This window comes from Gadus chalcogrammus, chromosome 8, assembly GCF_026213295.1.
Source record: "Gadus chalcogrammus isolate NIFS_2021 chromosome 8, NIFS_Gcha_1.0, whole genome shotgun sequence".
Taxonomy (NCBI): Eukaryota; Metazoa; Chordata; class Actinopteri; order Gadiformes; family Gadidae; genus Gadus; species Gadus chalcogrammus.
Genome location: NC_079419.1, coordinates 6,255,227 through 6,278,148, shown reverse-complemented (window position 1 = coordinate 6,278,148; position 22,922 = coordinate 6,255,227). Strand labels below are relative to the sequence as shown.

The 22,922-nt window shown below is 42.8% G+C and overlaps 2 protein-coding genes across 3 annotated transcripts in view; both read right to left on the bottom strand.

The window, feature by feature from the left end:
* Positions 1-9,974: 9,974 nt before the first annotated feature.
* On the bottom strand, positions 9,975-18,265 carry LOC130388068 (tetratricopeptide repeat protein 39C-like). Of its 2 annotated transcripts, none has more exons than XM_056597395.1 (14): positions 17,818-18,265; positions 16,738-16,786; positions 16,290-16,418; positions 15,888-15,990; positions 15,082-15,502; positions 13,512-13,680; positions 12,856-12,949; positions 12,205-12,312; positions 12,005-12,114; positions 11,787-11,910; positions 11,340-11,437; positions 11,105-11,209; positions 10,959-10,997; positions 9,975-10,818 (listed from the first exon to the last, which is right to left on the bottom strand). In XM_056597395.1, exons 1-14 carry the CDS (start codon positions 17,952-17,954, stop codon positions 10,729-10,731), a joined length of 1,776 nt encoding a protein of 591 aa, XP_056453370.1. In that variant the 5' UTR covers positions 17,955-18,265; the 3' UTR covers positions 9,975-10,728. The 2 variants fall into 2 exon arrangements, with proteins under 2 accessions (XP_056453370.1, XP_056453369.1); XM_056597394.1 differs by having other exon boundaries at positions 9,976-10,818; positions 15,888-16,002.
* Positions 18,266-18,306: 41 nt separating this feature from the next.
* LOC130388067 (laminin subunit alpha-3-like) overlaps positions 18,307-22,922 on the bottom strand; it is a 79,934-nt gene continuing 75,318 nt past the window's right edge. The window contains exons 70-77 of the mRNA XM_056597392.1: positions 22,767-22,918; positions 22,161-22,341; positions 21,900-22,055; positions 21,350-21,515; positions 21,115-21,269; positions 20,855-20,948; positions 20,592-20,711; positions 18,307-19,815 (exon numbers count right to left, since the gene is read on the bottom strand). Of these exons, the coding sequence (XP_056453367.1) occupies positions 19,667-19,815; positions 20,592-20,711; positions 20,855-20,948; positions 21,115-21,269; positions 21,350-21,515; positions 21,900-22,055; positions 22,161-22,341; positions 22,767-22,918 (1,173 nt within the window). The 3' untranslated portion in view covers positions 18,307-19,666. The remainder of the gene's footprint in view (positions 19,816-20,591; positions 20,712-20,854; positions 20,949-21,114; positions 21,270-21,349; positions 21,516-21,899; positions 22,056-22,160; positions 22,342-22,766; positions 22,919-22,922) is intronic.

Here is a 22,922-nt window from a genome sequence, read left to right as displayed (position 1 = left end):
ACGGCCGATAAAAACAACAGTTACCTTATGTTTTTTTTCATGACGACCAAAAAAAAACGACAGTGTTACCCCTTGTGGTTTTTTTCATGACGACCAAAGAAAAACAACAGTGTTACCCCCAATGTTTTTTTTCATGACGACCAATTAAAAACGACTTATATTTTATTTGACAAAGACAACAGTGTTACCCCTTATGTTGTTTTTCATGAAGACCAATAAAAAACAACAGTGTTACCCCTTGTGGTTTTTTTCATGACGACCAAAGCAAAACGACAGTGTTACCCCTTATAGTTTTATTTGATGAATATCGACAGTGTTACCCCTTATGTTTATTTCATGACGGCCGATAAAAAACGACAGTTACCCCTCATGTTTTTTCCATGTTGACCAATAAAAAAAGACAGCGGTACCCCTGTCGACGTTTTTGCGGGGATTTGAACCTGAAGTGTTTGGAGTATTAACCTCCGAACTTATCAATGCACCATCAAGACACAGAAAAAACACAACACAATGGTTATACTTGACTTTATAATTCGCATGAAATAGAGATATGAGTCTTCCAACAGAGGACATCAACCAGACTTGAACCCTGGTCTCCAGGGGGTTAGCTCACAGCTCTCTCCACTTCCCACTGAGATGTATTATTTAAATATGTCTGTGGTTATATATGACATGATGACATGATCATATATATATATATATATATAATAAAAAACAACAGTGTTACCCCTTATGTTTTTTTTCATGACGACCAAAAAAAAACGACAGTGTCACCCCTCATGTTTCATTTGATAAAAACGACAGTATTACCCCCTATGTTTTATTCTATACATTTCGACAGTGTTACCCCTTATGGATTTTTCATGACGGCAGATAAAAAACGACAGTGTTACCCTTTACGTTTCATTTGATAAAAACGACAGTGTTACCCCTTATGTTTTTTTTCCCATGATGACTGATGAAAAACAACAGTGTCCAGTGTCCTTGTCCTTATTTGACAAGGACAATTTTTTTTTTTTTCAGATGTTTTTTTTTTTTCATGACGACCAATATAAAACGAAAGTGGTACCCAGGTTGACGTTTTTGCAGGGATTCGAACCTGAGCAGTTTGGAGTATTAAACTCCGAACTTATCAATGCACCATCAAGACACCTAATACAGTCAACACAATGGTTATACTTGACTTTATAATTCGCATGAAATAGAGATAAGAGTCTTCCAACAGAGGACATCAACCGGACTTGAACCCCGGACTCCAGGGGGTTAGATCACAGCTCTCTCCACTTCCCACTGAGAATTATAAATTAAATATGTCTGTGGTTATATATGATATGATAGCATTACGTTTCAAATGAAAGATATTGTGTTTTCCACAGAAATTGAGCCGCGGTCGCCAGTGGGTTAGGCAGAGTACACTCCACTGCACCACTGAGGCAATGAAAATTGACAATGATCAATCATCAATAAAGAGGATATACATGACATCAAAATGTATGTGTGTTTTTCTATTATTTCCCTTATGATTTTTTTCATGACGACCGATAAAAAACGACAGTGTTACCCCTTATGTTTTTTTTCATGACGACCGATAAAAAACGACAGTGTTACCCCTTATGTTTTTTTTCATGACGACCGATAAAAAACAACAGTGTTACCCCTTATCGTTTTTTTCATGACGACCGATAAAAAACGACAGTGTTACCCTTTATGTTTTTTTTCATGACGACCGATAAAAAACAACAGTGTTACCCCTTATGTTTTTTTTCATGACGACCGATAAAAAACAACAGTGTTACCCCTTATAGTTTTTTTCATGACGACCAAAGAAAAACGACAGTGTCACCCCTCATGTTTCATTTGATAAAAACGACAGTGTTACCCCCTATGTTTTATTCGACAGTGTTACCACTTATGGATTTTTCATGACGACAGATAAAAAACGACAGTGTTACCCCTTATGTTTTTTTTCATGACGACCGATAAAAAACAACAGTGTTACCCCTTAGGTTTTTTTTTCATGACGACCGATAAAAAACAACAGTGTTACCCCTTATGTTTTTTTTCATGACGAGTGACGACCAATAAAAAACAACAGTGTCACCCCTCATGTTTCATTTGATAAAAACTACAGTGTTACCCCCTATGTTTTATTCTATACATTTCAACAGTGTTACCCCTTATGGATTTTTCATGACGACAGATAAAAAACGACAGTGTTACCCTTTACGTTTCATTTGATAAAAACGACAGTGTTACCCCTTAGGTTTTTTTCCCATGATGACTGATGAAAAACAACAGTGTCCAGTGTCCTTGTCCTTATTTGACAAGGACAATTTTATTTTTTTTCAGATGTTTTTTTTTTTTTTTCATGACGACCAATAAAAAACAAAAATGGTACCCAGGTTGACGGTTTTGCTGGGATTCGAACCTGAGCTTTTTGGAGTATTAACCTCCGAACTTATCAATGCACCATCAAGACACCGATTGGGTCAACACAATGGTTATACTTGACTTTATAATTCGCAGGAAATAGAGATAAGAGTCTACCAACAGAGGACATCAACCGGACTTGAACCCCGGACTCCAGGGGGTTAGCTCACAGCTCTCTCCACTTCCCACTGAGAATTATAAATTAAATATGTCTGTGGTTATATATGATATGATAGCATTACGTTTCAAATGAAAGATATTGTGTTTTCCACAGAAATTGAGCCGCGGTCGCCAGTGGGTTAGGCAGAGTACACTCCACAGCACCACTGAGGCGATGAAAATTGACAATGATCAATCATCAATAAAGAGGATATACATGACATTAAAATGTATGTGTGTTTTTCTATTATTTCCCTTATGTTTTTTTTCATGACGACCAAAAAATACGACAGTGTTACCCCTTATGGTTTTTTTCATGACGACCGATAAAAAACAACAGTGTTACCCCTTATGTTTTTTTTCATGATGACCGATAAAAAACGACAGTGTTACCCCTTATGTTTTTTATCATGACGACCGATAAAAAACGACAGTGTTACCCCTTATGTTTTTTTTCATGACGACCGATAAAAAACAACAGTGTTACCCCTTATGTTTTTTATCATGACGACCGATAAAAAACGACAGTGTTACCCCTTATGTTTTTTTTCATGACGACCGATAAAAAACGACAGTGTTACCCCTTATGTTTTTTTTCATGACGACCGATAAAAAACAACAGTGTTACCCCTTATGTTTTCTTTTCATGACGACCGATAAAAAACAACAGTGTTACCCCTTATAGTTTTTTTCATGACGACCAAAGAAAAACGACAGTGTCCAGTGTCCTTGTCCTTATTTGACAAGGACAATTTTTATTTTTTTCAGATATGTTTTTTTTTTTCATGACGACCAATAAAAAACGAAAGTGGTACCCAGGTTGACGGTTTTGAAGGGTTTCAAACATGAGCTGTTTGGAGTATTAACCTCCGAACTTATCAATGCACCATGAAGACACTGTATAAAGTCAACACAATGGTTATACTTGACTTTATAATTCGCAGGAAATAGAGATAAGAGTCTTCGGAGGAAAAATTGGAAGTGAAGAGATTGGGGACACATCAACCAAACGATGTACAGATTTACTGTCAGGAGTGCGGTCAGAATATGGCCGGTAATAGTGCATTTGTAAGCGGGTCAACTACGTTTCGTATCGAAACATTAAAAAATCGGTCTAAATAACCCAACATGACGTGACAAGTGTGTAGAGAAAGTGGCCCCTCTCCCAGCTGCATTTCAGCGACAGGTGAAATGCAGGTGAAATAATTTAATGTTGCATACAACATTGCCAAAGAGGAGTTGCCATTCACTCAATTTAAATCTGAAATTATTCACATGAAGAAAAATGGATTAAACGTCAACCCGACGTATAGCAATGAGATGGCATGTGCACAATTCATTGCAGTAATAGGCGACACCTTAAAGCAAAAGACAGCTTCAGACGTCGGAAACGCCACATAGGCCTACATGTCCTTCATGATTGACAGACGTCTCTACCAAAGAGTGTGTGATCGTCTACAGCCGCATTTTGCGCAAAGGGAGACCGGTAAACATTAGAATTGTGTAATACCTGAAGCACAGAAACAGTTTTATTTTGCTTAATGGTTTAGTTCGAAATGTTCAATTTCAGCTCAGTGAAGCACTTTAAACACCTTATTTTTCTTTTTATTTATAATTGTGCTTCAAATAAAGACACGCCTTTCTCGACACCTTATTCTTGTTTAAAAATCATTCACATTTACATCTTTTAAATTGAATCCAAAATCATACTTCTTGCGTGACCCCATGGGGTCTTGAACTATAACCCTGAAGTGAGATGAGCCTGAAATAACAGGGCATTTTCTTTTAAATTGAATCCAAAATCATATGTACTATGTCTCATATTGGAAACTTTGGTTGGCTTTTATTTTGAAACTCCACATCAGAATGTTCTGAAACCTTTTGCGTGACCCCATTTGTGAACTATAACCCTGAAGTGAGATGAGCCTGAAATAACAGGGCATTTTCTTTTAAATTGAATCCAAAATCATATGTACTATGTCGATATTGGAAACTTTGGTTGGCTTTTATTTTGAAACTCCACATCAGAATGTTCTGAAGCCTTTTGCGTGACCCCATGGGGTCTTGAACTATAACCCTGAAGTGAGATGAGCCTGAAATAACAGGGCATTTTCTTTTAAATTGAATCCAAAATCATATGTACTATGTCGATATTGGAAACTTTGGTTGGCTTTTATTTTGAAACTCCACATCAGAATGTTCTGAAGCCTTTTGCGTGACCCCATGGGGTTGTGAACTATAACCCTGAAGTGAGATGAGCCTGAAATAACAGGGCATTTTCTTTTAAATTGAATCCAAAATCATTGTAATATGTCTCATATTGGAATTTTTGGTGGGCTTTTATTTTAAAACTCCAGATCAGAATGTTCTGGAACTTCTTGGGTGACCCTCTGGGGTTGTGAACTATAACCCTGAAGTGAAATGAGCATGGAATAACAGGGCATTTTCTTTTAAATCGAATCCAAAATCATTTGTAATGTCTCAGATTGGAATGTTTGGTGGGCTTTTATTTTGAAAGTAAATACCACAACGGCCGTACACTTCCTTTGATAGTATTTGCTTTTATTGACTGTCTTTTTGTATGTACCCGACGAATGCTTTTACTTTAAACTAGTTCTGAGACGCTATTACCGTAATGGCTAGTATATACAGGCACGGCAAAAAACTGGGTCGGCTGGCTTGACCGCCGATCTCGATGAGTCGGCTGGCATGACCGCAGTCCAAAATCACCACCAGCCGTCACTGTGTACAATTGTCCGTTAGTATTGTCCATTGCTGAATCTTACAGAAACAACCCATACTAATGGCATATATATATATATAGAAGCCCTATATATACACACCGAAGCACTATTACTGCTGCTGTTGCCGTTGGACATGGCTAAATCTGTTTTGCCTTCCCGCGTGAGAGAGTCAGGTATCCAACGACGCGCCTACTCGTTTGACCGCGATCTAGCATCTAGGATCGATTGCTCTTTCTTGGCTCCCCGGATGTCCCCTGAATTTCGTACATTGAATTTTGATGGTGACTTTGGCGGACTGAATTTTGGGACGTTGAAAATATTTGAGTTTAATACTTTAACGTTGAATTTTCTAACGTTGATTTTTTTTAACATTGAAAAACAAAGGTGAATATGATATATTGAAAATGTAAAGAGTTAAATTCAGAGGCAAAAAAATCAGATAGGTTATTTCAATGCATAAATATTCAGTGCTTATAATTCAATGTGTTTTTATTTTCAAAACCCGATGGCACAGATTTACTTCCATAGTCCGCATGTGTGTTGGAAGAAGAAAAGGCTGGCGGATGAGATGTGTAGGCTACTCCTTTGCCGGCGCCAAACGGCCTCATCAATGATGTTCCGGTAATGGTATACAGAGGCTGACAAAGCACTTTAGAGAACAGTGCACTTGCTTCTGACGGGCTTGATGAATGGTAGTGTCCGGACGTGTCGGGATAGTTCCTCAGATCTTGGCTGCAACACTGGCGCCCTCACATCACCAGAGGGTCCCTTAGGGACTTTAGGGACCTTAATCATCAAACAGATGGATAAACTGTTCCTCATTTCATCTGTCTCTTGGACCTCCAATCTTTTCAAGGGTACACTTTTCCATTTGGCAAGCATGCACCAAAAAACTTTTTCTATATTTTATTCTCTTTTCTATACCTCCCCGTTCCCCGAAATATATGCTTTCTAACATTTTTCTATACCTTTTTTTCCAAGCGATCTAATTGGTAAGAACTGAGGTGACTCGAATCTGTGCCTACAGAGTGTTAACCAAAAGCCCTTACCTCTGCACCATCCAGACTCTTCCAAAATCTTCTCTGAGGTTATACTTGAAGACATTACAAATCACATGATATAGAAATAAGAGGGTTCAATCAGAGTACCTCAAAAAGTGACTTGACCCCGGTTTCCAGAGTGTTAGCTCACAGCTCTCTTCGCTTCCCTTAACCTTTGAAAAAACACACACACACACACACACACACACACACACACACACACACACACACACACACACACACACACACACACACACACACACACACACTTGACCTTTTACATTTCTGCATCTTTAGAATTTGCTTTGCGCTTTTCATTCAGCTGTCACTTTATTTGTTTCCAACCATTTACTTTTTCTTAAATGGTGTTCATGGTTACATTACTCCATTTAGACTTTTGAACTTTTGTTCAAATCTCTTCACTTGATTGAAACCAATTAACGTTTCTTTATGTCTTAATATATGTGGCTTTATTAAAAAATATTTTCAACCTCACTTTGTACTACAGCACTCACTGCATTTTCTGCAGGAAATGCATTTACTAGTTAAAAAATGCTACAGTAAAAAAACTTAAATCATCAAGGGACACGAACAAGAATTCTGCAAACAGAAATGTCTAGTACTGGTAGACCAGGTACCTGAAAGAGTGCATCTCTGTGGAGAGATGGCGTCAGAGCTTGGGCTCGCTGTTGTGTCTTCTCTTTCAACTACCATGCGCCCCTCACTACTGGGGACCCTGACTGAATAAACAAGAGAGCGAGACAACTCTCCTGAGCCAGGTTCACCTTGTGTGCATCTGACAGATCTGTGTGTGGTGAGACACTGTCACAGAGAGTCCCAAAGGGGACCCGGCACATAGATGCATCACACAAGGACTGGGGAGATGCCGTTGTTGATGCATGGTTTGTCGCGCACACACTCTGTCCTCTGTGGATTTGTTTGAAAGACACTGTGTGGGATATTCCATTTATTATTTGCTCCAAGTTAGTCTTAGAAATAAAGTCACCGGTAGCACTATCCATGAATTGGGAAGAGCTGCTGAAAATCTAACTCTGGGGAAAGAGGAATTCATGAAAGATTAACTCGTAATTGAATAGCATCCGAGGAGACATCGTCTGCTGCACACTCCCTTCAATCGCAAACAGGACTGAGGAAAGGCCTTGTATTTCGACCTTGGTTCCCAGGGGATGAATGTGTTCCGACTAGGGGACTTTGACGGTATAGGTCCATTCAGGACAGCCAGAGGTAAAAGCAATTCCACTCTGGGTTGGTGTGTAACGATGTCCCTTGCATGCCCTACTTAGCTAGTTGGTATTTCCATGGGAATCAGAGATACGGCAAAAATATTTTTAAAAGAATAAGAAATAACATCAATAAATCAAAGAATCAAAAGTCTACATTTTGGCATCACATTCTGTTTACTACTAAAAAATTACTAGTTATTAGACAATTTAGACCAAGAAAAGATTGAATGTACCTTGTTACCTAAAAACATTGTCAAATCTTATGTCCTTAAATCTTAATAATGACATAATCTTAGGATTTGATACAGGGAACTACCATTAAAATACATGAGAATGTCTAAACAGGCTGTCTCCTTAGTGCATCTGAGAAGATCTCTCTTTACCAGTTCTGGAGAGCAGGGTTCGGGGTTTCTACGCAACCTAATGTCATTTTACTTAGGAATGTCATGGGAATTGTAATGTTGAATTGATTATTTATTCTCAATAATTGATTCTTGATCATTGTTCCTGTCTCAGTGGTGCAGTGGAGAGCACTTTTGGATAAACCGCCAGAGACCAGAGGTCAATTCCTGCTGTTTCCATTTAACCATAATGTAGGTTTTAAACGTAACGTCGATCTCTCTCACGTCTATTGTACTGTCTGTAACCTCCGACTCTACCAATTTCCCGATCTCCGTGGGGAAACAGAGAGAACTTTTAGCTAATGGTCCAGCGACCGGGGTCCTGCTGCGTGTTAAAACCAAAAGAAACCTGAAACATTATATTCACACGTTTGACTGAGTCTCACATTCAATGTGTGAGAGTTGGCAGCTCTCATAACAGAAACAGCGTGAAAGTAACTGAAAAATATAGGCCTACCATCGTTGGCCAATAGCTAACCATTTAGCGGCAGACAGCTGGGAAATCAAGGCTTTTTTTTTACAAAATATACTAGCTACTTTCTATCTTAACATTCACAGTCAAAAATTAAACAATTATTGGGGGAGCTATTGCCTACAGCTGGATTACTTGACTTTCTGATTTGAATACATTTCCCAAATGCCATGGTTTCTAATGGGAACCCTGTTATCTCTGTTCACATCAAAACAAACTCCTGTCCAAGCAGTTCAAACACACTGTCAGCAATTAGTCTAATTAGATACCAAGTCACATCACACTCCCAAGTTAATTCCTTATTAATTATGCTTGCAATTAACAGAGACTTTAAGGCGATATCTAATCAAAGACTTAACCTCTAGTGGATATTGTCTAAGAATAGCGACAATTTTATTCTCCCCTTCATTTGGTTAATCATTCTAATTAAAGTAGGCCACGTAACATGACTAGGGGATATTCACGAGGATATATCCACCAGAACTACACAAAAGTTTATTTTCCTCGAGAGGATGTGCAGCCACTGTGACAATAGGTTCATACATGGCCTGTATAAAATATTGTAAAGCGCAAATCATTGTCATTGAAAAATACTGAAGTAGGGTTACAATTACCGTAATCTATTTACTAGTGAGAACTAAAAGTATAAGCGTTTATATATACACCACGCCTTCAATCAGCTCCAAAATCGTCCTTAATCACGTACGTTCGGGACCGTCAGCAACATGGACAGAGGCATTACATTATAAGCTCGGTTTTAGTAAGAAATCTAGGCCTGATGTGCATGAAAGTTCCACCGGTTCAACCCAGCTTTAAAGGTCTGGATCTCCAAGACAAGAGAGCAGGGCGTATTGCCGCTTCGCTTTCTAATCATTCGTTCAAGAAATAGAGACTCGGTTCAGGCTGACTGGTTCTCATCTGGTTCTCATTCGTTCTTATCTTTATACTTCTTCATCGACGGGTCCCAATTGTTCTCCTGTCATCAGTAATCCTTCTCCATCTGAGCAGTGGCTGAGTGGCATGTAATCAGCTGAAGGAGTCGATTTATGCAGAGTTCGTCATCAGCAAGAGATCATGAACACATTAAGTCCTCGTCCGGCGCCACGCGTTTAATTATTCACACCACGGGACACCCCAGTGGCTGTTGTGCGTTTATTTTGTGTTTTGACTGGTCGTGGCCAGTCTCCTCTTTCCACTCTGTTGTAAGAATATCCTGTTCCTCCTCAGTTCCAGCCTGAATATCACTTCCCCAGCTGGGCTTTAAGAGGAGCCTGAGGATCAGCCTGTCCAGATGGGGGAACATGCAGGGACACAGGCACACACACACACACTCTCCTTTTGTCTCAATGCTGGAGAGCGAGTGTGTGTTCCAGCTAAATTACTGGAATCACTTGGCGGCTGTCCGATCTTCATTTAAGAACACAACACAAACTGATCCGGGACATTGTGGAGTCTTTGAAGTCGGTTGATATCATACCCGAGAATATATGAGATAACATACAGGGTTCGTCATTTCGAGACATTTATTGGTTTCAAACAAAGTAAAACCACAGAACGGAAAAATGTACAAAATGTGCAACTAGGGCACTTGTTAGTGCAAGGACATGTTGGCACATGTAAACAAATCGCAAATTATTTACAACAATGTATTGTACCCATCGAGAGAATAGGCTATGGTAAACGAGATGGCTTCGGCTTGCAGTAGGGCTATTGGATTTAGCAACGCTCCGCTCATTGTAAAAATGAAATCAATTCCTGACACTGAAGGGGATTGATAGTAAAAGCTTTCATAGATCAAAGTCATTATCAGAGACGTGTGTGTGTGTGTGTATCAGAGTCGTGTGTGTGTGTGTGTGTGTGTGTGTGTGTGTGTGTGTGTGTGTGTGTGTGTGTGTGTGTGTGTGTGTCCCTATATTCAGAATTAATAAAAATCCATCTGGATAATGTTTCAGCTGGCCACAAAGAGTAAGGAATAATTTATGCTAACTAGAGCACATTACAGCTCCGTTCGTGAATTGTTTACAGATAGGGCATGGAGGGGCCATAAGTGCTGAGTGTAACAGTTCTATAAAATAACTTAAACATTGACCAAGCTTTTTCCACCAAGTTTTAGAATTTAGTTAACGGCTCATTATGTAAAAAACTTTTTTACAAATTGAACCCGATGAGTTGTGCCAGAGGATGATACTTTCTATTCTTCTTTTCCAGTGCATCTTTCAAATCAAAAACTTGCGTTCCTCATTGGGGGGCCTCCGCTCTCGTGGAGGCGAGGGCCGAATGGATGCGGACGTGAAGCCTGTTTTCAAAATCATAGCCGGCGTATTCCTCCTGCAGGGTCCAAAAGCACAGCAGACGGCCCGGTGATTAAAGTCAATCAATGGTCAGGTATAATGATGTAAACAGAAGCACCGCAACAACATGGAGGTGCACGTTGGGATATTGGGGAAAAAGGTTCTAGGGTAAATCACCTTGGCCTGAAGCATGAGTGCCCTCCCTCTCTCTGCAGCCTAAACCAAAAAGCAAGAAGACATTGTTTTAATTCAAGTTCACTTCCAGTCCAGAAAGAAGTACCAGCCCCCCCTCCTGCTCCCATCCCCCTGGCTCTGGAACCCACCTCTGGGGAGTCCAGCAGCACGCAGGCCACTTCGTAGCAGGAGTACGGCTGCACGTACGAGTTGCTCAGACACCCCACCTCGTCTCTTTCGGCCAGCTGGAAATGCTGCGAGGATCCAGAGAGAAACAGCCGAGTCATGAACTGTGATCTACGGTCATGTGACGTGGGCCTGGGTCATGTTGTTTATGTATTTCGTCGAGTGTGTGTGTTGGGGGGGGGGGGGGGGGGGGGGTACCTGAATGGCGTCCTTGGTGTTGTGCAGAGTTCTATGTATGGCGCCGAGAAGCAAGTGTTTCAAGCCTGCACACGAAGCATCTTCGATTCCCTGCAGGACTGGAGAACAGAATGCCAAGTTGGACGAGGCAACCCACAACAACCATCTAAGTAACGCTCTTACTGGTCTTCTTGTAAATGGTAACTGGAATGCATTTATATATCGCTTCTCTAACCACTCTGGGCACAAGCATTTGACAATATTGCCTAACATTCAACCGGGCAAGGCGACAGGCCGCTCGCCAGGAGCAGTCAGGGTAAGGTGTCTTGCCAAGTGACAGCTCGACACTGAGCTAGGAGGAGCAGGGGATCGAACTGACACTGTCCGGTTCCCAGCCCACCCGCTGTACCTCCTGAGCCACATTCCACTTGTGATGCAGAGAGTGGGGGGGGGGGGGGGATGTCATACTTTGGATCATGGTCTGGAGCTTGGGGACGGAGCAGTTGGCCAGGGCCTTCCACAGGTACAGAACCTCGATCACAGCCAGGCTGCACAGGTCCTTCGACGGCCTGGGCTTCCTCAGCTTCTCTGCCTGTCAAACGGTTCCCCAAAAAACAGCACATGTAATCAAGTACTTACGACTTTGTGTATCCTGACTGGAAGGTTCCGGGTGTGCGTGTGCTTACTCTTTTGAGGGAGAACAGCTCTATTTGATTGTTCTTGCGTTTAAAAAGCCTCTGGACGTCCTTCAGGACCGCCGCCGCTCCTTCCAAATCCCCGCTGGCTCCTTGGCACACTGCAGGAGACCCGCGGATACAGGTGTTAGCTCGGGAGCTAGCTCGAACGCTACAAGCTACAACCACAATGTGTACGCTGGCATACACACCTCCTGTGAGGTAGGCGTAGTAGCACTGGGACCAGCGGGACTCGCTCTTCAGCCGCTCAAACGCCCGGTAGGCGTCTGTGAAGCTCAGCTCAATCATGCTGCACCAACCTGAAATGGAAATCAATATGATCGGATAAGTCGTTGAGGTTTGTGACACAAGCGACTGGTACGGACTATTTGGACAAACTAGCATTGGCAATTTGCAACTAGCATGGGCTACTTGGGCAATATGAGCAACTAGCGTGGGTTACTTGGGCCACTAGCATGGGCTACTTGGGCAACTATCCTGGGCTGCTTGGGCCACTAGCATGGGCTACTTGAGCAACTATCCTGGGCTACTTGAGCAACTAGCATGGGCTACTTGAGCAACTGTTTACACGATTTTCTTCATAAACATTTCAACATGTTGGTGTCCAAGAATTTACAACGTTTTTTCTTGCTTTCTTAATTCCTAGAATGCAGTGAAGAAAACATTACGCACGATTGCACCCGGCCCCTCGAGCCGAACAACGCCCAGTCAAACGCAGCAGTTGGAATGGTGTAGAACTGCCACTGGCTACTTGGATAGCCACTAGCATAGGCAATTTAAATAACCAGCACAGACTTTTTAAGCATCTAGCACGGGCTAAACGTAACAGAGAGCAGTGGTACCTATTTCATATAAACACACGTGTTGGATCTCCCTCTGGTCGGTGGCCAGCTCCAGGGCATTGCTGAAGGATGTCAGGGCATCGCTGATCAGGCCCTGGGGAGCAGAGGAAGGAAGGTTAGGAGGCTGGGGACCAGAGCCACGGAACCAGACTGGTCAGGCCGGATACAGCCCAGGCACTGTTGAAGAATTGTCGTTTGGCAGGAAGTTAGGCTGCACCAGTCTATTGTTTGATCCATTTTTGAGATGTTGCACGGATTAGCATGATGCTTTAGCCCTCGAGCTAACTGTAGTGAAGTTTGCTCGAAAGGCTCAAGTATGATGCTCAAGTCAACAAGCCATAAATAGAATGCAATATATTCCCAACACAAAGCTAAAAAGGTATCCTTTGCCAAGTTCTCTGCTAATTAATAAAGAGCAATAACCAATTATTTATTCTAGTGGTAACTACATTTATCTTTTGGCAACTGGATATGGATTGATAGATAGATCGATTGATCTTCACATCATTGTAATAATGAATTCGTTTTTGACAATTACTTTGAAAATAAATAAAAAATTGATCATGTTTTTACACGCCAATACTATATCCATATTTATCTGAATTGTGCTGAATAAAAGTGATTGAAGTTTAAACTATTTCTGAACTTCTATGTACCTCGAGGCGTTGTACTCTCCCTTTAAAAAACATGAAGAGGGAGGAGTTTGGGTAGACGGGCTCCCTTCGTTGAAGAATATCTTTGGCCTCCAATAACCCTGCCTGTGTGTCAGCACCATCTAGTGCAAAGAAGGGTTGCACTACCGTGTGATACCACAAGAGGGCCAACCTGCATGGAACGCAGAAAACAGTGGTGGTTCAAGAAAATACAATCATACAGCTGTGTGGGTCAGACAGTCAAATTCTCGAATCACAGTTCAAGTCTTAATTTGTACTGCACAAATCAAGGTAAAAAAAAAACACCACACCAATGAAATACAGGATACACTAAGTCAATAGTACAGTATTCACATTTCTCTACATGCAAAACTTCCATTCACAAGTAAAAATGTTCTTCTGTAATAAGTTAGTTAAGCACAATATGTGGGCCAAAGTCTTCTGAATAAATTTATGTTTTCAAAGTTACAATATAATCTTTATACATAATAATATTCAAACTTGAACCCTCCTGAAACACTGATTTATCACAGCCATCTTTTACAGAATAGTTAGCTCTGAGACACGTCCACACTTGCTCTGCAGCCACACGCACGCACGCACGCACACACGGAAAGGTATGCTGGCATACCTGCCGCCCTGTTATATTACTAGCGCGGCTAAAGTGGCCCCCTGAGAGGAATACGGAGCATGACTCGAGCTCTCAGGGTCTTTATGTGTGGGTGGGTTTGCTGGGTCGAGATGTTTACTCATTATCAAACATGACTCATCATGACCTAAAGTAGGACTGGTGATCATCAAGGTGCTTCACATTCTACAGTGTGGAGAGTGAGGCACCTTGAGGATCACCGGTCCTACTTTACTCTACACTCTATTGTGTGTGTAGAGTGTACACAATAGCAGATAGCGTCTCAATCGCAGCAAGACTCCCGCCAACCCCTTCCTATTCTGTAATGATCTCATCTACCGTTCGGTCCTATCCGTTGTGAACACAACATATATTTGCCTCCTAGCATAATTGCCGTGGTCATATTTTTGGCCAAAGGGTGATATCTAACCTAACTCTACTCTAACCTAACGCTGCTGATTCACTGTTCCTCATTGGCTACATCCGAAGCCAATCAGAGTGTTTTCTACATTCCAGAATCACTAACTGCTTATCGGTCTTTTGACAAGATAAACCTTAAACTAGGACTTTGGCGATTATGAGGCTATTATAAGGCTAACGATATGCAAAGATGATAATAAAAACAGGATTCAACCCCCAAACAACGACACACGTTCACACACGCGGCCTTGACACCGTGTGTGAACGCGTGTCGTTGTTTGGGGGTTGAAGGTCTTTTGACAAGATAAACCTTAAAATAGGACTTTGACAATTAAGAGGCTAATGATATGCAAAGATGATAATAAAAAAAGGATTCAACCCCCAAACAACGACACACGTTCACACACGGTCACGGCCACACGGCCGTGACCGTGTGTGTGAACGCGTGTCGTTGTTTGGGGGTTGAATCCTGTTTTTATTTTCATTTTTGCATATCACGGGGAGATGTGCGGCACGCCTACTCACGTGGCTAGGGGGGCCTTCATGTCCTTACTTTCACTGGCATACGCGAGCGCCGCGAGGCCCTGGAGACGGTCGCCGGGGAAACCCAGCAGGTTGACGATCTTCAGCAGGTGCGGCGGCACCATGGAGATGCAGAGGTGGAAGAGGCCGTAGCCGAAGCTGACCGAGCCCTTGAGCCGGTCCAGGGCCTCCGAGTGGCCCGCGTCCGGGACCCGGCCGGGCGCGGGGACGGGAGCAGGGACGGGGGTGTCGGCGGGGGGGTCGCCGAGGGACTGCTGGGACCTGGAGGAGGGCGTGGGCGAGGCGGACCCCTGGGCGTCTGAGGGCCGTCGCTGGCCGCCCTCCTGCAGGTGGGTGATGTCGCTGTAACACTTGTTGTACATCTTCCAGGCCTTGCGCAGGAGCCAGCCCCCCTTGATGTACGCTGTGTCAAGGGGGGAGGGGGGGGGGTCAGAGGTTAAAGGTCGTTCGAATCAGAAAAAACTATCTCTAAATAGTATTTGTACCGCCCTTAAATCACAGGTACAGTCTCAAGGGCTTAACAAGCCATATTTATATATTAATGACGCCCCCCCTAACCTTAGCCCCCCCAGAGGGCAAATAACCTCCCTTAATTAGCAAGGAAGAAATCTTGAGAAGGAACGCAGAGTGGGGGATCCCTCCTTCCAGGGAGGGTCAGGTGTGCAATGGGTACGTGATGATACACGTGTACAAGGTGTCCAAGCGACGTGAACAACTCTTGCTCTCACGGGAACAGTACCCACCGACCCCCACCACAGCGTGCCCGGGGCGGTCAGGAGGCCTCTTACCCGACAGCTCCTGTTTGATGAAGGACAGCACGGCCAGGTACACCTGGCAGTCCGCGATGATGATCTGCCTTTGGAGGCGATTTAGCATGGCCAGCCATGACCTCTGGGAGTCCACCTGCACAACACAGGGTCACGTTACTAAAAGCCACTTAGCGCTGGAGGTTGTGCAGGGCATGCAAGCCACCGGGGCGACCGGAAAAACCTCGGTGTCTGTGTGTGTGCTACTACTTTGAATAACCTCCATTCTACCCATCACCAGATTTCGTTATTATTTGAATAAGCACAGAGTACCAGAAGGGCTCTCTCAGCAGCTGTGTGTGAGTGCATTATGTTAAGTGGGTGCATTACGCCCCCGTGTGTGTGACGTCCATGCACATACATCCATGACTCACGCCGACTCACGTTTCTCTTCAGCTTGTTCTTGATGGTTTCGATGACGCCGGCGTTCTCGCTCTCGCACAGCCTCTCCGTCGCTTTGAGGTCTTCGAAGGCCGTCTGCATCTTCTCCTCCTCGAACGTCATCATGGCGTTCTGCGGCACGGAGAACAAAACATCTCAACGATGCACAGGCAAAACTAAATAAAGCACTGGGTTGACAAAATAAACAATAAAGCCGTGATAAATTGAGTGTGTTTCAATTGCAAACCATCTATCACACCCATTACTTTCAAGAGGAAAATAAAGAAAATAAATAACAATTAGGCTAAATACAATACTTTGCATGGTTGAATAGCAGTAGGCTGTATAGTAGGTTGATAGTATTTACGGTATATAGTAATGACACTCAGCATTGATAGCCAGGAAAATCAGGGCTCAGTGGTTTCATGTAGAATGCTGCACCACTACTTACCAAGAAACTGACAAAACTGGCTCCGAAACTCATTAAAGGGCTGTGGTTCCTTGAAAAGACAATAGACAAACTATCAGAGTGAAGGCTAAACATAGCAACAGCCTAGGGGAGTCTTTTTGCAGAAAGAGCCAGCGGGGTATATGTGTAAGAAATATGTGTAGACTTTAATAATGCCTCTAGGATTGGTCCTGAAATAGCTGTCTCACTGTGGCCTACAGTAGTCACAAGTTTCTTTCTGAGTTGGTTTTGGCTTTGTCAGGAAATTGCCCCGATCACTGTTCCTGTTTTCACAGCCACAGTGTGAGGTCCTTCTAACACGGAGAGCAATTAGAAGTAAAGGGTGACATTTAAGCTTTCACCAGGAGCCGGGTCTCCCACTGCTTGACCTTCTTTGCCATTGATAAAGTCATGGTTGTCATTCAACCTTGACAGCAATCATAGCCAATAGTAAGGCTAAAGGCTAGAATTCACACTGGTTGTGAGGTTTTCATCGTTTTGTTATAAAACGATACAGTCAACTTGTAGGAGCATGCTATCTAAATGAGCATTGTTTTTACATCTACAATGGCCATGGTTTGTTTAGGGCAGACAAACCTACTTGGAAACGAGTCTGAGCTTCCAAATCAATAAACCAGTTGTATGACCTAGTAATAGCATGACGTAACGTTATGCCTATACATTGTGTTAGGCTATGAGAAAACAGAAGTGATTCGATTTCAAAAGTATAACCATCAGAATGCCTGTCTTGATACACTAGGAACATCTCTCTCTCTCTCTCTCTCTCTCTCTCTCTCTCTCTCTCTCTCTCTCTCTCTCTCTCTCTATATATATTCCATGCATTTAATCTCCCTGGGATGACACACCTAGATACACAGCAATGTGATCAAGACACAACATGTCACTTTGCTTATCCGGTCCTATGCAAATTGAAGTGAACACAAAAGCACCACAAATAACGAGACTCGCTGTAGACCAAAATTCCTTGAGATCCACTGGTCAAACGAGAGGGCTCGAACGGGAGAGGGTAACACGTGCTCCCCCCGGAGGCGCTGCAGAAGTGGACCGCAGTCGTCCACTGACCTGTGTGCTTTGAACAGATCGTCACTTTCTTTGAAGCCATTGTTCAGCAGCATGTTTATGCCTTCCAGTGCCAGTTCGGCGTCATCGATAGTGTCCGGTTTATCCCCAGCGGTCACTGGTTTTGTTTTGCCCGCCATCGATATATAAATATAAATGATCTCCTAAAAAAGCAAATAGTTACAACGGAGAAAAGGCTCTGCGCCAGGGAGGGGAGGAAGTCTGCGTGCTGGTGGTCGGCTTTGACAGGGCAGTCAAAGCGTGGAATATAAACGAGGTCGTATCGTGTCCATCTTCGGTATTATTGCCATAGTAATACCTGGATAATTCAAAAATAATATCCGCAGCTCTGTGTTGCTTGTTTGTTTGTTTGTTTGCAAGTCCGCTTGTCTTCCGTATTCCGCGGCGGTGGTATGCCTGGGATTGGCGTAGCCAGAGAAGAGAATGGAGGGGGGGGGGGGGGGGTCATTTGTTAGATCTGAGCAGTCAGCCAATCAGCGTCCGAGGCTCCTTCTTCAGTCGCTTGGGAACCAAAAAGTTGAATCAGAATGTGATAGTATAAATCTTTAATGATTTTGCTTGAATGTCTTATTTGGAATATAACCAAAAACGTAACAGGCTGCCAGTTTCACACACTTTGTTTATTTGCTTTCACTCAAACAGCAGGTCTACAGTGAAACATAAATAAATGCCAATTACCCTCTTCCAGCCTATCATGTAATTGATTTAGGCTACTTTGACACATTCAGACAGTTAATACGTTTTGAAATGAAATACATGAAATATCAATCCAACACTATTTATGAACTCAACCATATTGTTGCATTGCTAATGAAAGCATAAAATACCCCTGGAAATGTGGGTGAACAATCCGATTAATATTTATAGAAAAACATGAATATTTGTGGAACAATATTTCAATGGCACAGTCAAATAAAAATTCTAAGTTGTACAAATCAAGGCATTTTGATGTTAATATTTGTAATAACAAAGGCTAAAGAATCCAAGCTTTGAAACAAAATTTACATTCAAACACATTCCGAAAAAAGGTTTCAGATTTTATGTCCACAAAACAACAGCTTACACTTTCACTTCGGAATGCACAACAACAAATGGAATATTAATTCAGGAAAATCTGGTTTGATTTCAAGGATGATCAGTTAGGTCTAGATCTTATCAAAAAGGTAAACATATAATCCGACCAGTGGTCATTTAGTGTGATAGATAAACCTTGTCATTATCTGACAATGGCGTCATTTACAAGACCACCTATTGGCTGTACAACTTGAGTTGAACAAAGACATTAACCAATGATAATGATCCTCTGGTCTTTTGAATACTTAAAGTGCTTGGTCGCTTATGCTTCGAAGTCAAACAGCAATGCAGCTATTTCCAATAAAAGCTTCATACAGTATCGTGTAGAGTCAAAGAAAGTCGAACAGATTTCTTAATTTGATGTGAAACGTCATTGGTATAAATGCATCAATACAGTGATACTGTGATGTAGGATTTAACAAAAAAAGAATAAATACTGAAACATTGAACGGAAAAGCTTAGTAGTTGTATTTCCTGATACAGATCAATAAAGACATGTACTCGTTTGTCTTTACACACACACACACACACACACACACACACACACACACACACACACACACACACACACACACACACACACACAAACACACAAACATACAAAAGCACTCACGCACACACACTAACACCCACACACACAAACACACACACACACACACACATTCAATATACTGTACATCATTTACACATTGAGATTGCACATGGTCATAGCATATGGACATGGGCGTGGTCATAGTAGCGCAGTAGTAGGCCTGCGTCAGCCCGCCGGACATTCCCTGAGGTTAACCGCCCCGGACGCTTTAGACAGCCTCTCGAAGTAGACGGGTTTGCCGTTGATCGTCATGTCCTGGATGCAGCCCACGAAGGAGGAGGAGACCGGGAGCGAGGGTTGCTTCCGGGGACTCTCTGCAGCACACAACATTCAGTAAGTGGGTTAAACCGGCCATGCTTATCACTGAGTCTTGGTGTCTTTACTGGTTTAGAAAATATTCGGAACTTTATCGATTATTTTTTCTTAACTTTTATTTTATCAACTTTTCCTATTTTGATTGATCTATTTACTAATATAATTATAATATTATAATTATTATTATCATACGCATAGTATTCATATTATGTTATTATATATAAAATATTGCTTTTAATTGAATATATATATGCATACATAAATAAATACATATAAGTCAAATATATTAGAACCTTGAGCTCTATTGGGAACACCTCACCAACTGATAGATCCATCTATTCCATGCTTGCAGCCTTACTGCCCTATGCATCAGACCTTTGCTGCAACGTTTAAATAGCACCATATCGTGAGCAATTGGTCATGCAGCACTCCAATTTGTAGTTATGTAATATTGATACGTGGAAGTCACTTTAGATAAAAGCGTCTGCTAAATCCCTGATCTGTCGTTCAGTCTGTCTGGTCTTGACGTGTCTACCGTGGCCCTGTGTAACTGCCCGGGGTTGGAGGTTAGATTCCCACCATAATATTATCCCTTTCACATCACACATGCACTGTAAACCGGACATTCTCTGGATTTTACCCGGAGGAACTTTATTTGTGAACTGAACACAAATGTCAGAATCATTGAGGGAAAGGCCTCATGTTTCTGATAAAAGCATCCACTCAATGCAATGTAGGTGTCTTGTCTGTGGAGCGTCTGTCAGTTCCAACCTACCTGGGATGCCTCCCACATACAGAGGGCCTCTAGTCAGTGTCGTAACTGAAGAGGGAGGTCCGATCTTGTGGTTGTCCACAGTGTCCACATGCAGTTGCACCACATTTTGCTGTTTGATCACTAGGAGAAACACACAAACACCCGCTGAATTAATATCCCTTTCTACTGTTAAATTGTTAATAGTACATTTTGTTATAACACATCAATTCTGTGACCTTTTTGGTGACCATGTGTTGTCATGAAACCGTTGACCGGGAGTTTACCTGATATTTTATGGAATGTCCCGTCACACAATGCAGTCTTGGGCATGACTGACACTGAGAATTCACCTGCTCCATTGTTCACCTGTGCTATTACCTGTAGGTCAGAGCATGACGAAAACAGAGACATTCATGAAGAAGCAGAGAACTTACCAGGCGATACTGTCGGTTCTCATTGTAGTACATGGTGGTGCATGAAGAATTGATGATCAGAATCAATTCTGGACAATTAAACGTCAACATGGATAACTCTACATGCTCACCTCTCCTTTGAGCATGTAGAGACTGAGGTGGTGTCCCTCACTGGCTCCATGCTTGGCCCGGCTGAAATTCCCAACGTGAAGCAGGACCCCGGTTAGGTTCCTCGGTCGGATGTCAAACAGCAGCTCAAAGTCTTCGCCCACAACAAAGTCGTCCTCTGGGGGGGATATAGAAAAGGATGGTATCAACGACTATCTGACAGACGCCATAAAAATGCACTTACTTCAGTTGACTCACCGTAAACGACATGAGCATTGCTCCCCGGGAAATAGGCACCGCTCTGCAACGGTCCATCAAAGCAGGGTCCGGCTCCGTGATTGGTGGTTGGTTGCAGCATGGCACGGCCGTTCATTTGGAAGTTGCGGAGGCAGCCCAACACACTGTGCTTGCGTAGGCTTTTCTGCTAAAAGTGGACAAAACATAAAATCATATAAAGTTCATATAAAGTTCTAAGTCAGATTCGACCCCAGGGAGTGAGTTCTACTAGTCCAGACAACACTGCTCTTGGCAGTGTTTAAGGGTTTATTAGAGTAAACTTCTTTCAAAAATCAAGTAGCCTGGTCAACATGATGGCATTTCAACATAATACATGGATTTTACAGTAGCATATTCAAGTCCCTTTCACTCATCTTGAAAGCCACAGATCAATAAGTATCTGTCTGCAAGCCATATAACACATCTGATCAATGAAAAAGACTGGTTCTAAAATCTGTCCAATTAAGTAATGTAATAGAATGATAACTGTTATACGACAAAGCAATACAGTGGGCTAAACGGTGTGTTTTACCTTTAAATACTGGTGAAGGGATTCAGGGGCACTTCCTAAGTAAAGCGGGGACAGCAGCTCCAGCGAAGCCACCTCATTACTAGTCAGCTGGCCATCCTGAGCCCTGATTCCATCCACAATCAATCTGAATTTCTTCTTCTCCAAGCTGAACATGACCTGCACATGAGGACCAAGAGTCAACAGGATGGCAGACCTAAGCAACAACAGGATCAATACCCTCAGAGTCCTGAAAGGGTTTGTGATTTCGTGACGTTCACTGACCGAGTGCCACTTCCCGTCGTTGTACTTCTCCCGGTTGAAGATCTCTTTATTTTTGCCCACAGAGAATCGAATTCTGCCCTTGGACATGTAGACAGCCATGTGAGAGTTCCCCCTTCTGGTCGCAGCAAAGAACAACAGGCCATCCGGAGACCTCGTCCGGACCTCTAGAGAGAAGTGGGGCCTATGGGCGAGAAATAAAGGGTCCCAAACGATTAGTTCTGTGTTTGTGTGCGTGTGTGCTTGTGTCTGTTTGTGTTTGTGTGATTGCATGCAAGTGTGTGTTTCTGTTTGTGTGAATGTGTGTGTGTGCATGTTTGTGTGTGTGCTTGTGCGACATGGGCAAAACATAACGGGTCCCAACCGAATAGTTCTGTGCTTGTGTGTGTGTGTGTATGTATGTGCATGTGTGTCCGTGAGTGTGTGTGCCTGTGTGCGTGTGTGTCTGTGAGTGTGTGTCTGTGCGTGTGTACGTGTGTGTTTGTCTGTGTGTGTGCATGTGCATGACTACACATACACGCATGTCTTATCATACGCTATGGGATATAGTATTTTATACAATTTTGGAGTGAGTGCAGTAGTTTCTCGTGGTGTGGTGGTTGTGCGTACTTTGGCAGCAGGGCCTGTGGGGGCAGACTGAAGCGGAGGCTGCTGACCGCGGCGCCCATGCGGTAGGCGTGCTGCAGCGAGGCAGGCTCTGTACACTCCGACACCGGCGGCGGCAACGCGTTCGCAGTAGTCTGCACGGTCTGCACGGCGTCCTGA

Bases quoted from the DNA above. Each gene is read 5' to 3' on its own strand.
- LOC130388068 (XM_056597394.1), bottom strand. From the start codon at position 17,954: ATGGCGGGCAAAACAAAACCAGTGACCGCTGGGGATAAACCGGACACT. The intron at 16,419-16,737 runs GTAAGTAGTGGT...TCCGTGCCGCAG, and splicing joins CCAGTTTTGTCAGTTTCTTG to AACGCCATGATGACGTTCGA. The intron at 13,681-15,081 runs GTGAGTAGGCGT...CGTTCCATGCAG, and splicing joins ATGAAGGCCCCCCTAGCCAC to GTTGGCCCTCTTGTGGTATC.